The 15,854-nt window shown below is 41.1% G+C and overlaps 1 protein-coding gene across 2 annotated transcripts in view; it reads left to right on the top strand.

Moving 5' to 3' along the window:
• Positions 1–15,854, top strand: part of NAB2 (NGFI-A binding protein 2) — a 122,744-nt gene that overhangs the window by 54,075 nt on the left and 52,815 nt on the right. For both annotated transcript variants that reach the window (XM_073613833.1, XM_073613832.1), the window contains one exon: positions 7,252–7,385. In XM_073613833.1, coding sequence (XP_073469934.1) covers positions 7,252–7,385 — 134 coding nt within the window. The remainder of the gene's footprint in view (positions 1–7,251; positions 7,386–15,854) is intronic.

The raw sequence follows: 15,854 nt of genomic DNA, 5'->3' as shown, positions 1-15,854 counted from the left end.
GGGATCGGGGGGGGGATCGGAGTGTTTTGTGTGCCTGGCATGTTCTACTGTGTGTGTGTGTGTTGTGCACTCACATAGATGTCTTCTCTCCTCGGGCCGGAACGGAAAATACCGACCCGAGGGGAGATGACATCACTTCCTTTGCTGCTGTTTAGCATACAGCAGCAAAGGAGTGTTTTCATTGGCCGGCGGCGATCGCGAGGGGGGGGCCACGAACGGATGGTCTCCCCCTCATCACCGATCGCCGCTGGACAAAAGACGACCGCCTCGGGCACCGGGGGGGGGTCCGATCGGACCCCCCACCCGCGGAAGGCAAATCACGTACCCTGTACGTGATTTTGCCTGTCCGTGCCACTTTGCCGACGTACATCGGCGTGAGGCGGTCGTCAAGTGGTTAAACCATTCAAGTGTTGCTTTAGCAGTGTGTTTGGGGTCATTGTCCTGCTGGAAGGTGAACCTCCGTCCTAGCCTCAAATCACACACAGAGTGGTACAGGTTTTGCTCAAGAATATCCCTGTATTTAGCACCATCCATCTTTCCCGCTGACCAATTTCCCAGTCCCGACTGCTGAAAAACATCCCCACAGCATGATGCTGGCACCACCATGTTTCCCTGTGGGGATGGTGTTCTTTGGGTGATGTGATGTGTTGGGTTTGCGCCAGACATAGCGTTTTCTTTGTTGGTCAAAAAGTTACATTTTAGTCTCATCAGACAAGAGCACCTTCCTCCATACATTTTGGGAGTCTCCCACATGCCTTTTTCGCAAACTCAAAATGTGCCATTTTGTTTTTTGCTGAAAGTAATGGCTTTCTTCTGGCCACTCTGCCATAAAGCCTAACTCTATGGAGCAGATGACTTATTATCGTCCTATGTACAGATACTCCAGTCTCTGCTGTGGAACTCTGCAGCTCCTCCAGGGTTACCTTAGGTCTCTGTGCTGCCTCTCTGATTAATGCCCTTCTTTCCCGGTCTGTGAATTTTGGTGTGCGGCCGTCTCTTGGCAGGTTTGCTGTTGTGCCATGTTCTTTCCATTTGGTTATGATAGATTTGATTGTGCTCCTTGGATATTTTTTTATCCTAACCCTGACTTGTACTTCTCAACAACATTGTCCAATACTTGTTTGGAGAGTTCCTTGGTCTTGATGGCAGTGTTTGGTTAGTGGTGCCTCTTGCTTAGGTGTTGCAGCCTCTAGGACATTTCAAAAAGGTGTGTATATGTAATGACAGATCATGTGACACTTACAGTATCTCACAAAAGTGAGTACACCCCTCACATTTTTGTAGATATTTTATTATATATTTTCATGTGACAACACTGAAGAAATGACATTTTTTACTACAATGTAAAGTAGTGAGTGTACAGCTTGTATAACAGTGTAAATGTGCTGTCCCCTCAAAATATCTCAACACACAGACATTAATGTCTAAACCACTGGCAACAAAAGTAAGTACACCCCTAAGTAAAAATGTCCAAATTGGGCCCAAAGTGTCAATATTTTGTGTGGCCACCATTATTTTCCAGCACTGCCTTAACCCTCTTGGGCATAGAGTTCCTCAGAGCTTGACAGGTTGCCACTGGAGTCCTCTTTCACTCCTCCATGACGACATCATGGAGCTGGTGGAAGTTAGAGACCTTGTGCTCCTCCACCTTCTGTTTGAGGATGCCCCATAGATATTCAATGGGGTTTAGGTCTGGAGACATGCTTGGCCAGTCCACCACCTTTACCCTCAGCTTCTTTAGCAAGGCAGTGGTCGTCTTGGAGGTGTGTTTGGGGTCGTTATCATGTTGGAAAACTGTCCTGCGGACCAGTCTCTGCTTCAGTATGTCACAGTACATGTTGGAATTCATGGTTCCCTCAAGAACTGTAGCTCCCCAGTGCCGGCAGCACTCATGCAGTCCCAGACCATGACACTCCCACCACCAGGCTTGACTGTAGGCAAGACACACTTGTCTTTGTACTCCTCACCTGGTTGCTGCCACACACGCTTGACACCATCTGAACCAAATAAGTTTATCTTGGTCTCATCAGACCACAGGACATGGTTCCAGTAATGTCCTTAGTCTGCTTGTCTTCAGCAAACTGTTTGCAGGCTTTCTTGTGCATCATCTTTAGAAGAGGCTTCCTTCTGGGCCGACAACCATGCAGACCAATTTGATGCAGTGTGCAGCGTATGGTCTGAGCACTGACAGGCTGACCCCCCACCCCTTCAACCTCTGCAGCAATGCTCTCAGCACTCATACGTCTATTTCCCAAAGACAACCTCTGGATGTGACACTGAGCACATGCACTCAACTTCTTTGGTCGACCATGGCGAGGCCTGTTCTGAGTGGAACCCGTCCTGTCCTGGTGGTCTTGGTTGGCCACCGTGCTGCAGCTCAGTTTGAGGGTCTTGGCAATCTGCTTATAGCCTAGGCCATCTATATGTAGAGCAACAATTCTTTTTTTCAGAAATTCAGAGAGTTCTTTGCCATGAGGTGCCATATTGAACTTCCAGTGACCAGTATGAGAGAGTGAGAGCGATAACACCAAATATAACAAACCTGCTCCCCCGTCACACCTGAGACCTTGTAACACTAATGAGTCACATGACACTGGGGAGGGAAAATGGTTAATTGGGCCCAGTTTGGACATTTTCACTTAGGGGTGTACTCACTTTTGCTGCCAGCAGTTAATGGCTGTGTGTTGAGTTATTTTGAGGGGACAGCAAATTTACACTGTTATACAAGCTGTACACTTACTACTTTACATTGTAGTAAAGTGTCATTTCTTCAGTGTTGTCACATGAAAAGATATAATAAAATATTTTAAAAATGTGAGGGGTGTACTCACTTTTGTGAGATACTGTAGATTGCACACAGGTGGACATCATTTCACTAATTATGTGACTTCTGAAGGTAATTGGTTGCATCAGAGCTTTTTATTGGCTTCATAATAAAGGGGGTGAATACATACGCACATGCCAATTATCAATTTTTTATTTCTGAAAAATAGTTTTATGTATATATTTTTCTAATTTTACCTCACCGACTTAGACTATTGTGTTCTGATCCATCACATATAATTCAGATTAAAAAAAACATTGAACTAAAGGCTGTAATGTAACAAAATAGGTAAAAAGCCAGGGGTGAACACTTTTGCAAGGCACTGTATGTGGAAGGGTTAAATTCTACTGTTGTGTTGAGAAACATTTTGCACTAACGTGTTTATCATTATTTTTTTACACTCACTATTTTTTACATCAAAAGCAAACATAAAAATATACAAGTTGGATGACATAAAGGTGAAATCATGTCAGCTCTATTATTAGTGTCATAGCTCATGTGTAAATTGCAAGTGTATATTTAGATAATAAAATAGATTATAATGTAAGATTTTATTTTGCTTGGTTTCGGGATAAATCTGTTGAGCAATGCTCAGTAACAGCCTACAATATGAAAGTATTCTGTGCCAGAATTACAACAGATAGTCATAGACATCACCACAGCTGACTTTGTAGATGTTTGTTTGAGTCTGTGTTGTTTTTAGTCTGATACAGAAGACTTAATTGTGCATGCTGCTTGGCAGCTTCTATTGGGACAGCTCTTTTAGTAGAAAGGCAGATAGAAGAGGCATGTGCTCATTGTAGTAGAAATCGGAGAGCGGGCAAAGGACTACCTGGCACCTTGCTGTAATACAACAGGCCAAAATACACAGCACTAAGAAAGAAAGATGCTTATCCTATGTAACTATAGCACCCCTGACCTCTGGAAGCATGGTGGTACCCCCCAGAGACAGGGATGGACCGACATTTCATCTAAGGGTGTAGATTACTTATAAAACAGTGGGATATGAACAGATGGCATGTACCAGTGCACCAGCGTGCACCAGTGGACATAAACCTCCTACAGGGTTCTGGGCTGGGCATAAGGCGTTCTAGCGGGGACACTGGAAATGCCCTCGCTAATGCATGTAACTCAGGCAGGAGATATGGTCTTGTGAAATCAACATTAATGCGATACTCCAGACTTAGAAGGGAGCAGAGCATTTGTACAGTTAACACTTTCTAATCCATGGCCAAACTTTTTACACTATTGACACTAAAGCACTTTGGACAAAACTGTTATGCCGCGTACACATGGTCGGACTTTTCGTCTACAAAAGTCCAACGGACGCTGACGGACTAAAGCTGGCTGGTAATCCGATCGTGTGTGGGCTTCTCCGGACTTTCAACTGACTTTTTTAGCCTCAAATCCGACGGACTTTAGATTTGAAACATGCTTCAAATCTTTACGTCGTAAGTACGACGGACCCCGAAATCCGCTCGTCTGTGTGCTAGTCCGACGGACAAAAACCCACGCTAGGGCAGCTATTGGCTACTGGCTATGAACTTCCTTATTTTAGTCCGGTGTACGTCATCACGTACGAATCCGTCGGACTTTTGTGTGGTCGTGTGTAGGCAAGTCCGTTCGTAAGAAAGTCTGCCGCAAGTCCGCCGAAGGTACGTCGGAAGTATGTCGGACAGGCTGTCGGACTTTTGTAGACGAAAAGTCCAACCGTGTGTACGCGGCATTAGAGACTACCTCTACCCAAGTGTGCAGCATTTCTGAGCTGGTACTGTGGAGCTTGTATGGTCTCCACCAACTCAGCAGTTCCGTTGCCTCACTCCCAGCGACAGTGCTCCGTCTTTTGCTGTTGGATACAGAAAATGCACTTATCCATAGCTTTAAGCTTGTTCTTCTACCGAGGCCTCACTACATCACCCGTGACTCCCAGGCTAGGTTCCTGAGTCATCTGTGCCACAAGGTCAGTCTCAGTATGTGGGGAACCGGATGCTAGTAAAGGGGCCAAGCATAACCCCCCTTCAATACCAGATCATCTGTCACCTACACACCTCTGCTATGTCACCTGTTTCCTTGCTGGTTGGGTGCCTTTAGCAAGTGACACAAATACGGTAGTCCTAGCAACAGCAATATAGCTTCCTCTGGACAACATTCTGCTCCTTAGACGCCTGTACTGTATCTTCTCTAACTTCTTCAGTCCCCTGTTGTAAGCCCTGTTCTTTTGATACACCATGTATACACCCCTTTAGAGACTTCAGAGCAGGCAATTAAGATGAACAATAAAGATCATTTACTGAAGTAATTGCAGGTAACATGAAAATAGTTCTCAAAGACATCTTCCACGTGCTTTCTGGTACAAAGCTCTCTAGTACCCCTGAATAGTGCCCAATGAGGCAGTCATATCTTAGGCAGATTGCCAAATCCATAAAGAGTCATTCTCAAGGCAAGAGCCCATGATAGGCAGTAAATCCACAAGAGGTAGCAATAATCTATAATAGAGTCCAGTTAAGGTAGCACAAGTCCATGTAAGTCCATCGATTCCAGACCCCACCGGGAACCCTGACTGGGCTCCCCCCAGGGGGGTGGTTCAGTCTGACAGCATAACGGCTACATTTTGGCAGTCTTTCCCCTAACCTCTCTCAAGGGCACTAACAAGCCCCTATTTATATGGTATGGCCTGCCGTAAAAACTGTCCAGTAGCATTAACCCTTCTTTCTCAGGAACCACCATCTTAGCAGGGCACAGTGCAACAATTATGCAATATAGCAAGTACCAACATAGTCATACCAACACTTTAGAACCCCCTTGGAAGCGTCTGCTTACAGGTTGGCTAGGGATAAGAACAACTATTCATAAGTCAGTTTTACTGTAGTTTCTCCTCCTACTGGTAGAGGAGGATAAACCCGATTGAGTAGACTATAAATTAGCTAGGTTGTCTACCACCCGCCAAACTAAATTTGACTAGTAACCCCTGTTTAGGACAGGATGGCTACATAATTAACTGGGTTCATTCACTAAATTGTGAAGTCAAATAAAGTAATGATGTGAACCTAGGCCTACTTTAATATCGTATAATGTGCCTTAATTTTGAAGTTCTGATCATGTGAAGAAGAAGATCTGCTTTTTCATTTCTCCTGCCCACCACTGAATGGTTGATGTCCCACTGGTACACTCCACTTAGTTTTAGTAAAGTAAACTTAGGTTAGATGAATATAAGCTGGTACAATAAACAAAGTATAGGTCACCAACAAATGGTGTCTTTTTTTATAAGATCTCATCCTTCACATTTGCTTCTTCTTCTTACACAGAATGGGGCATGTGTATGTGAAACGATGAAAATAAATAATAAACAGTTCAATAAGCATCTCTCCTTTTTTGCTTATTTGAGAAAAATGATAGCTAGATTCTGACTAATTGTTATGGCCTGGGAAAATCATAATCTCAGTATTTGGTCTTCTTGCTTTCCCGTATAATAGATACTATGGGCTCCTAGATTTTTATAGCTAGCTCCTGATTCTTGGGGCCTATTAGCCATCCATTTTTTCCAAGCCTTGTAAAATTACTTAAAGTTAACCTGATGGCAAAACATGAAAAGAAAACTGCTTCCTGGGAAAAAAATGAATGACTATACTTTTTTTTCTCCTGCTTATGAAAAAATGACAACTGACGTTTACTAGGAAACCAACCTCTCCTGGGAGAGTCAGTCTCCTGTGTCAGTACAGTGGTTCCTCCTGCTGACCTCCATGGTAAGAGCCATGTCTTTACTTTTTTATTTTTTTTACAGGAAACAGCTTTATTTGCATTTTTAGATCAGTGACAGAGATGTGTTAATAATTGACTACTTTCTAGTCATTTGTTTACTAAACTGACCACTTTCAAAAGCCCCTTAAGAGCCATAATGTGAACCCAAGTATACTGTCACATATAAGGCTATCTTTGTACATGTGTTCTCTTCAAACATTTCATTACATGGAGCTTCGTTTAAGTGCACTTACCCTTATGCCAATTCATATCTTAGTATATGCATCCCATATTGTGTATCAGTGGGTGACTCTAGTTATGAGAGATTGTGGTGTAAAAGTTGTCAAAATTTGAAGACCTCTTGTACAAAGGACAGGATATCCTAAGTATCGCACTTGGTATTAATAGTAGAACGAAAAATGAAAATGTAGTCATTGCCAAGAATAATCTTTTGTTTATGTTGAGGGCTTTTGAGAATATTTTTTATTGTCAAATGTGGTGTCAGGTATTGTATAAAGCCATATTGGATAGAGAGAGCTTAGCGTTTTTGATCGCCTACAATCTAAAATGTATTCAGTCAGCCAAAGAAAGGTATTTTTTTCCTCTTACTATGTATGTAGTACAGATAAGGTCTATTATACAGATTCATTATAACACCCTGTTCATCTTGTCTCTTGTTTCCTCTACAGCTGACAATTAATGAAGCAGCAGCTCAATGCTGTATAAGGGATAACACCTTGCTCCTGCGGAGGGTGGAATTATTCTCGCTGGCCAGGCAGGCGGCTCGGGAAAGCTCTTACTTAGCATCTCTAAAATGCTCCAGGTAAGATCACAAATAACATTCTGATTAGAAAAAACATATGGCACTTTACAATGTGGAGGAACTCAAGCTGTCATTTACAGATGGATCCTGTAATACTTCAGCAGAGCAGAACCTGTGTGGTATCACTTAAGTTTTAAATGATTTATTCCTGTATAAAAGAACTGAGGAATGTAAATGTGAAAATGTATCTCACAGCAGACAGTATACATCTTGCAACTGAAATAAAATAAAAGAGAAGAGGGGCACCAACCCTTAGAGTGCACTTACATGAATTATATTACAGTGTTGCTGCTCCCTCTTTAAATATCATGCAACACTAAAAAATATATATGTACTCAAAGGTAAAGCGCTTCACCAGAAAAATGTCTATATATACTGTAACTGCATCAACATCTATTATGCAAATAAAAAGTTTATATAATGTCCATAATCATGTATATTATAATCCAGCACCGTGCAAATCGTGATAAGATGTGTACTTCTTTCTTAAATATAATCTGTGTGCAATGCAAGCTTACCTGACAAAACTGGCCAAAAATGACCCAATCAACATGTAGCAAACTAGAACCTCCAGAAATATGGTAAAAGGAACATCAACACTACAGCAGTATCCCGGGCATGAGAAGCCTCCCTCTTTTGTGGATGGTAGTAACAAATACCATGCGAACATTTTTTTTATAATGTGGTGCTCTCACTTCAGACAGTCAATCTTGCTGACGCATATAGGCAGACAGCAATCCCAAAAATAATGTTGCTTCACTAGTTTTTCACAAGGCCTTTAATATGCTTTCATTGTATCTTTGAGGAAGTTCTAACACACAGGGGCTTTGGGACCTCTTTTCACACATGGATTGCCTCTTTGTATAGGACCCCATCTGGGAAAGTGCAATACCTTGACTATGAATCTTCTTTGTTTAACATCTTAGGGATGCCCACTGTCTCATCTGCTGTTCCTTTTGGTTCTGGAGCCTCTAGCAGCACATATAAGACTCAATAAAAATATTGCAGGGATATAAGTAGCGGGCATACCCCACTAACTGGCTTTGTTACTAACTTATGTTTGCAGACGACATCCTTTTATACAGTTAGGTCCATATATATTTGGACACAGGCCCAATTTTAGATTTTTTCAGGTATTTACCAAAACATATTCAAGCTATAGTATAAAATGGGTATGGGCTGAAGTTTAATTTGAAGGTATGTACATCCAAATCGGAGGAAGGGTTTAGGAAATACAGCTCTTAAGAATAGCCATCCCCCTATTTTTCAAGGGACCAAAAGTAATTGGACAATTGAATGAAAAGCTGTTTCATGGTCAGGTGTGGGCTACTCCTTTGTTATTTCTTCATAAATTAAGCAGGTAAAAGGTCTAGAGTTGATTGTAAGTGTGGTATTTGGAATCTATTGCTGTGAACCTACATCATGCGTTCAAAGGAGCTGTCCATGCAAGTGAAACAGGCCATTATAAGGCTTCAAAAATGTAACAAATCCATCAGAGAGATAGCAGCAACATTGGCAGTGGCTAAATTAACAGTTTGGTACATTCTAATGAAAGAAGAACGCACTGGTGAGCTCAGCAACATAAAAAGGCCTGGACGTCCACGGAAGACAACAGTGATGGATGATCGCAGGATCCTCTCTATGGTAAAGAAAAACCCATTCACAACATCCAGACAAGTAAAGGACACTCTCCAGGAGGTGGGCGTATCATTGTCAAGGTCTAAAATCAAGAGAAGACTTCACGAGAGCAAATACAGAGGGTTCACCACAAGGTGCAAACTATTCATAAGCCTGAAGAATAGAAAAGCCAGATTAGACTGCCAAAAAACATCTAAAAAAGCCAGACCAGTTCTGGAAAAGCATTCTTTGGATGGATGAAACTAAGATTAATCTGTACCAGAATGACGGAAAGAAAAAAGTGTGGAGAAGGCTGGGAACAGCTCATGATCCAAAGCACAAAATGTCATCTGTAAACCATGGTGGAGGCAGTGTGATGGCATGGGAATGCATGGCTTCTATTGGCACTGGGTCATTGGTGTTTATTGATGATGTGACAGAAGACAGAAGCAGCCGGATGAATTCTGCAGTGTTTAGAAATATACTGTCAGCCCAGATTCAGCCAAGTGCAGCAAAGTTGATTGGATGGTGCTTCATTGCAAAAGCAACCCAGGAGCTTTTGAAGGAAAAGAAGTGGAATATTCAAACCTGATCTCAACCCAATTGAGCATGCATTTCACTTGCTGAAGGCAAAACTAAAAGCAGAAAGACCCACAAAGAAAGAACAACTGAAGACAGCTGCAGTTAGAGGATGGCAAAGCATCAGAAAGGAGGAAACCCAGTTTTTTGGTAATGTCCATGGGTTCCAGACTTTAGGCAGTCATTGTCAGTAAAGTGTTCTCAACAAAATATAAAATTAAACATTTTATTTATGATTATATTCTATTGTCCAATTACATTTGAGCCCCTGAAAATGGGGGACTGTGTAAAAAAATGGTTGCAGTTCCTAAAATTTGTACTTGATATTTATGTTCAACCCCTTGAATTTAGCTGAAAGTCTGCACTTCAAATTAATTTGGATTGTTTTGTTTTAATTTTTGTTCTGGTGGCATACAGAGCCAAAAGTATAAAAATGTGCCTAGGTCCAAATATATATGGACCTAACTGTATATCACATAGTCTCATACTACTCTGCCTAATTTAGTCTCTTTTAGTTTCGCCTCCCTCCCTAATTTGCATGTTAACCAATTAAAATCGCAAGCGCTAAATGTGCCCCCTGAGGAGAGACAAGACTAATTTTTCATTCCAGTGGGCCACCATAATCTCCTATTTGATTATACACCTGATGTCCTTATAGCTAACATTATATGAAGCAAATTTACCACCTCTTATAAAGTCACTTACTCGTTTATTGACTTCCTGGGACATTCCTAACATCTCTTGATTGGGTCATATTCATGCCATGGAAATGTCCTTTATCCTACAGCTATTGTACTCATTTAGAGTACTCCCGGTTTTGGTACTGACTCATGTTCTTGGTACAGTGCAACACCATATACTTAAGCTTATCTTGGGGCTCTTATAGACCTCGCTTGAATATACACTTACTTTATAAGCCAAAGTCTGCTGGATGTCCTAATTATCCTTTTCTATTATAAGGCTGCACAAATTGCACCTTTGGCTTAATTGTGTGCTGAGAGGGTTACTCCACAGTGGACTTATATTGATATGATGGATACAGACCCCATTTCCCTCTTTGCTATTCATTGAATACCTCCTTCACTTTGCCCAAAAGGACTCAATCTAATTCTGTCGCATACACTGTCAGTTTGGAGGCTGATTCCTCTGCATATCTCCCTCAGCTACCTCTCTTTAGCTGTCCTCTTTTCCCTCTGGGACAGGACTACCAACAGGATTATTGGAGGTGGCAACTGAATAAATTCATGACTGTTCATTCTCTTTTACCCACCTGGGGCATTCAATCATTCCAGACTCTAAGGCTTAATGTACACAGGACGCTGAGGCAACCTCCTCTGAACAAATTTTTTGACAGCTTCAAACCGGCATTTAAAAATGCCCATTTTGCGACGTTTGCGTGACGCGTTTTGCCGCATTTGCGTCTAGGAGCGTTTATTTAAGACAACATTATAGGACCCTCCCAAAGCCCAAAAAACAATATTATTTAACAATTTCAGCCATTCTGTGAGACCAGAGTGAGTAGCAACAGCTGAGAGAGCAGCAGTGTACTTGTATCTACCTCAATTTCGGTGCTTTTACTATGGATACCATAATGAGCATATGTGAGGAAAAAATGCTAATTTTTAATATATTTAATTTTTAAATTGCAATTGATTAGTATATTTTTTGTTTATTTTTTTTATAAGCTGTATATGTAATTTCATTTTTTTTATTTATTTTGTCTTTTTTATGCAAAATTTAATTGCAATTTTTTAAATATATTTAATTTTTAAAAAATTGCAATTGATTATTAGAATTTGTTGTTTTTTTTTTTTTTTAAAAGCTGTATGTGTAATTTAATTTTTTTTTAATTAATTTAATTTTGTCTTTTTTATGCAAATTTAAATTGCAATTTTTAAAATATTTTTAATTAACCCTAACCCTAACCCTAACAGGAAACCATTACACTTACCATAACCCTAAACTTGTTCTCCAAGGGTAAAACCCTAACCATAACCCCCTAACCCTAATGGGAAACCCTAACCCTATATGAACATAGCAAGCAATTACAAGTTTTTTTAAAACAATTTTAGTGTTTTTTCATCATTTGCTATCATTTTTAAGTTTTGTAATGTTCAAAAATAGGGCACCTGTAAAAAAGCTTATAAACGAAATCGCAGCAAAACGCCAGTACCACATTTTACCGTGTTTAGCGGCATTTTGCGTCTGAAACGTCAGAAACTTCTGCGTCTTAACTCATTTTGCCTTCAAAGAAAAGCCTATAAACGCAGCTGCCTAAAAACGACATTAAATGAACCTGTGTACATGTACACATAAGATAACATCGGATGAGTTCAGGGGCAGCTGAAAAAAGCAGCCAACTGCCTCTGAACGTTCGTTTACCAGCAGCAGTGTACATGAGGCCTTAGAGAATCGCATTCAATACCTGACTCAGAGAGAATCCGATATTTACAGATCTGCCATCTACTAGGATCCCTAACTAGAAATTATGACTGGTCTACTCCTGAGACGGTGTTCGAGTCCAGATACTGTACTAACCTGAGGACTAAGGGTTTGGTCTCTTTAATATAATGCTCTATATTGAGTAATCCAAATGTTCACATGCCGGTCTATAAGTTGGGAGCGAGATCTAGCAACCCCTAAGCCTTCCGAGGTATGGATCAAGATATGGGAGATGCTTCATAAATCTTCTCGTAATGTTCTAACAATCGAGAATTCATATAAGGTACTGACTCGATGGTACTATACCCCAGCTAGGATTGCGTGATGTCTTCCGACCTATCTGGCCACCTGTTTCAGGGGATGCCCGGACCAAGGCGATATGAAACATATTTGGTGGGCTGTTGACAGCGGATTTTAGCCTGCTGTCAGCTGATTCTGGGTCACAGCAGTGCATAAGTGCACTGCTGTGATCCACATGAGAAGTATAGCCAAAAGAACTTTGGCCATAGTTCTCTTTTAATAAGTGTATATACCCGGGTATATGTGCACAATTCCACCAGGACTATTGCTGGGATTGTTGCTGATAATACCTGTTTGTACATGGGATGTTTGTACTACTGTATTATTAATCTTTATTTCTATAAAGATTGTATTATTTCTAAACTGGTGTGCCTCTATATCCTTATGGTTAATGTTATATGCTGGTTGCAGTAGTTCCTCTGCTCCCAATTACTTTGATTAATTTCCCAGGAAGGGAATTCCCTCTGTTCACAAAGGCCCTGTGCTCGGTGGAGGCACTGCCAACTTTATCATTAAGGTAGAAGTTCAGCCAAAAAAAACTTACTCTATGCCTACTCGCAGCCACATTCTAAACCTAATCTATCTAGCCCTGTAAAGAAGAAATCGCTATACTTAGCTGTTCTGCAGCCGGTCTGGTCCCATGCTGAGCTATCAGCGGCTGCTTCAGTGTGTAGGAGTGTGTAGGAGAGGCAGTCAACAATGCAAGCCCCATAGTATACTATGAGTGACGTCACTTCCCAGCCGTTGTTGGTTCTCTCCTGCACACAGAGGGCGCCGCTGGAGACCGGACCGGAGTGGCTTCAGAAAAGGTATGTATAGTGATTTTTTTCTTTACAGGGTTAGATAGATATGTGTTTAGAATGTGGCTGAGAGTAGATTAAAGCCTTGTACACACGGTCAGATTATTGGATGAATTTTTGTCAGTTTTTTGTTGGATGCTAGTCTCAAATCGAAAGTGAAGAGGGTACTCACCATCAGAAAATTTTCTGACGACAGAATTCCATGTCAGAAGTGACGTAATGTGTTGAATTGTTTTATATGTGTTCTTTCATTTCTGAGCATGCGTAGTCTTGCTCTTCAGATTTTTTTGTCAGAAAACCGTACTAATGAAAAGAAAATCGGACGTTGTGGTCACATCAGGCAAAAATTTTCAAGCCTGCACATCCAGTTTTTGTCTGCCGAAAATTCGTAAGCGGCTGTCAAAAGCAGCATACTAACGATCAGAAAATTGGCAGAACGTTCAAAATTTATCTTCAGATTTTCTGACCGTGTGTACGGGCCTTTAGTGTTAAGTGTAATGCCCTGTACACACAGTCGGACATTGATCGGACATTCCGACAACAAAATCCTAGGATTTTTTCCGACGGATGTTGGCTCAAACTTGTCTTGCATACACACAGTCACACAAAGTTGTCAGAAAATCCGATCATTCTGAACGCGGTGATGTAAAACACGTAGGTCGGGACTATAAACGGGGCAGTAGCCAATAGCTTCCATCTCTTTATTTATTCTGAGCATGCGTGGCACTTTGTGCGTCGGATTTGTGTACACATGATCGGAAATTCCGTTGGAAAATTTTATAGCCTGCTCTCAAACTTTGTGTGTCGGAAAATCCGATAGAAAATGTGTGATGGAGCCTACACATGGTCGGAATTTCCGACAACAAGGTCCTATCACACATTTTCCATCGGAAAATCCGACCGTGTGTACGGGGCATAACGTTTTTGGCTGAATTTCCACTGTAAACCTACTCTTCTACTTAGGTTCTGGTTCTCTTATTAACCTACAGGTTTGATGCAATATCCTGTTTGGGGAAGGCCATTCCTCATATTCCCCCAAAAGAGGGCTACAGAAGTTCAAATATAACTAATTGGAGAAGTCTGAGGGTCCTAAAATATAGAATTACCAATAGTGTGATCATTATGACCACCCTGATAAAGCCAATGCTGCTAAAAAGAGATTCTCTGCTCATTTTAGAGTTGAGAGCGTTCCACTTGAACAGGGGGGTTGACAATGTAAAGCCCCATAGACACTATTAGATTTTCTGCAGATTTTTGTCTTCAGTTTTACCAAAACCATGTAGTGCAAGGGTCTGCCTAATTGCATACAAATTAAAAACTCTTAAGGTTTGACCTCATAATATATGGTTTTGGTAAATCTGAAGATAAAAATCGCAGAAAATGTAATAGTGTGTATGGGGTTCTAAGTCAACCTTTTAGCTGAATATGAAATATAACTAAAGAGACTTGCTACATTGGAGTTAAAAAGTAAAGGTTACTACAAGTTTGTGAAGTAACAATTCTGCTCTGAATTCAGGAGCAGTGCAGCATCATTACCACACCATCACAGGAAGCTGCATTAGATGGAATTTACTGACAAGAACTTTGCAAGTGGACTAGATAAAAATGTAAGTGCAGATGGATTTATAAGCAAAGGGGTTGTAAACCCTCGTTTTTTATTTTTTTTTAAATAACAAACATGTCATACTTACAGTGCCTTGCAAAAGTATTCGCCCCCCTTGGCATTTTTCGTGTTTTGTTGCCTCACAACCTGGAATTAACATGGATTGTTTGAGGATTTGCATCATTTAATTTACATAACATGCCCACAACTTTAAAGATGTTTTTTTTATTGTGAAGCAAACAACAAATAAGACAAAATAACAGAAAAAGTCAATGTGCATAACTATTCACCCCCCTAAAGTCAATACTTTGTAGAGCCACGTTTTGCGGCTATCACAGCTCCAAGTCACTTTGGATAAGTCTCAATGAGCTTGTCACATCTTAACACTGGGATTTTTGCCCATTCCTCCTTGCAAAACTGCTCCAGCTCCTTCAAGTTGGATGGTTTGCGCTTGTGAACAGCCATCTTTAAGTCTGACCACAGATTTTCTATTGGATTGAGGTCTGGGCTTTGACTAGGCCATTCCAACACATTTACATGTTTCTTCTTAAACCACACAAGTGTTGCTTTAGCAGTGTGTTCGGGGTCATTGTCCTGCTGGAAGGTGAACCTCCATCCTAGCCTCAAATCACACACAGAGTGGTACAGGTTTTGCTCAAAAATATCCCTGTATTTAGCACCATCCAACTTTCCCTCAACCCTGAACAGTTTCCCAGTTCCGACTGCTGAAAAACATCCCCACAGCATGATGCTGCCACCCCCATGTTTCACTGTGGAGATGGTGTTCTTTGGGTGATGTGATGTTTTGGGTTTGCGCCAGACATGGCGTTTTCTTTCAATTTAATCTCATCAGACCAGAGCACCTTCCTCCATACATTTTGGGAGTCTCCCACATGCCTTTTCGCAAACTCAAAAACGTGCCATTTTGTTTTTTAATGAAAGTAATGGCTTTCTTCTGGCCACTCTGCCATAAAGCCCAACTCTATGGAGCGTACGGCTTATTGTCGTCCTATGTACAGATACTCCAGTCTCTGCTGTGGAACTCTGAAGCTCCTCCAGGGTTACCTTAAAGTGGATGTAAACCCAATGACATCCTTTCTAAACTACTGCCATAGGGGTTATCTATAA

The sequence above is a fragment of the Aquarana catesbeiana genome, linkage group LG02 (assembly GCF_042186555.1).
Source record: "Aquarana catesbeiana isolate 2022-GZ linkage group LG02, ASM4218655v1, whole genome shotgun sequence".
Classification (NCBI taxonomy): Eukaryota; Metazoa; Chordata; class Amphibia; order Anura; family Ranidae; genus Aquarana; species Aquarana catesbeiana.
Note: the sequence above shows the minus strand (reverse complement) of the source record. Positions and strands in the feature narration are given on the sequence as shown.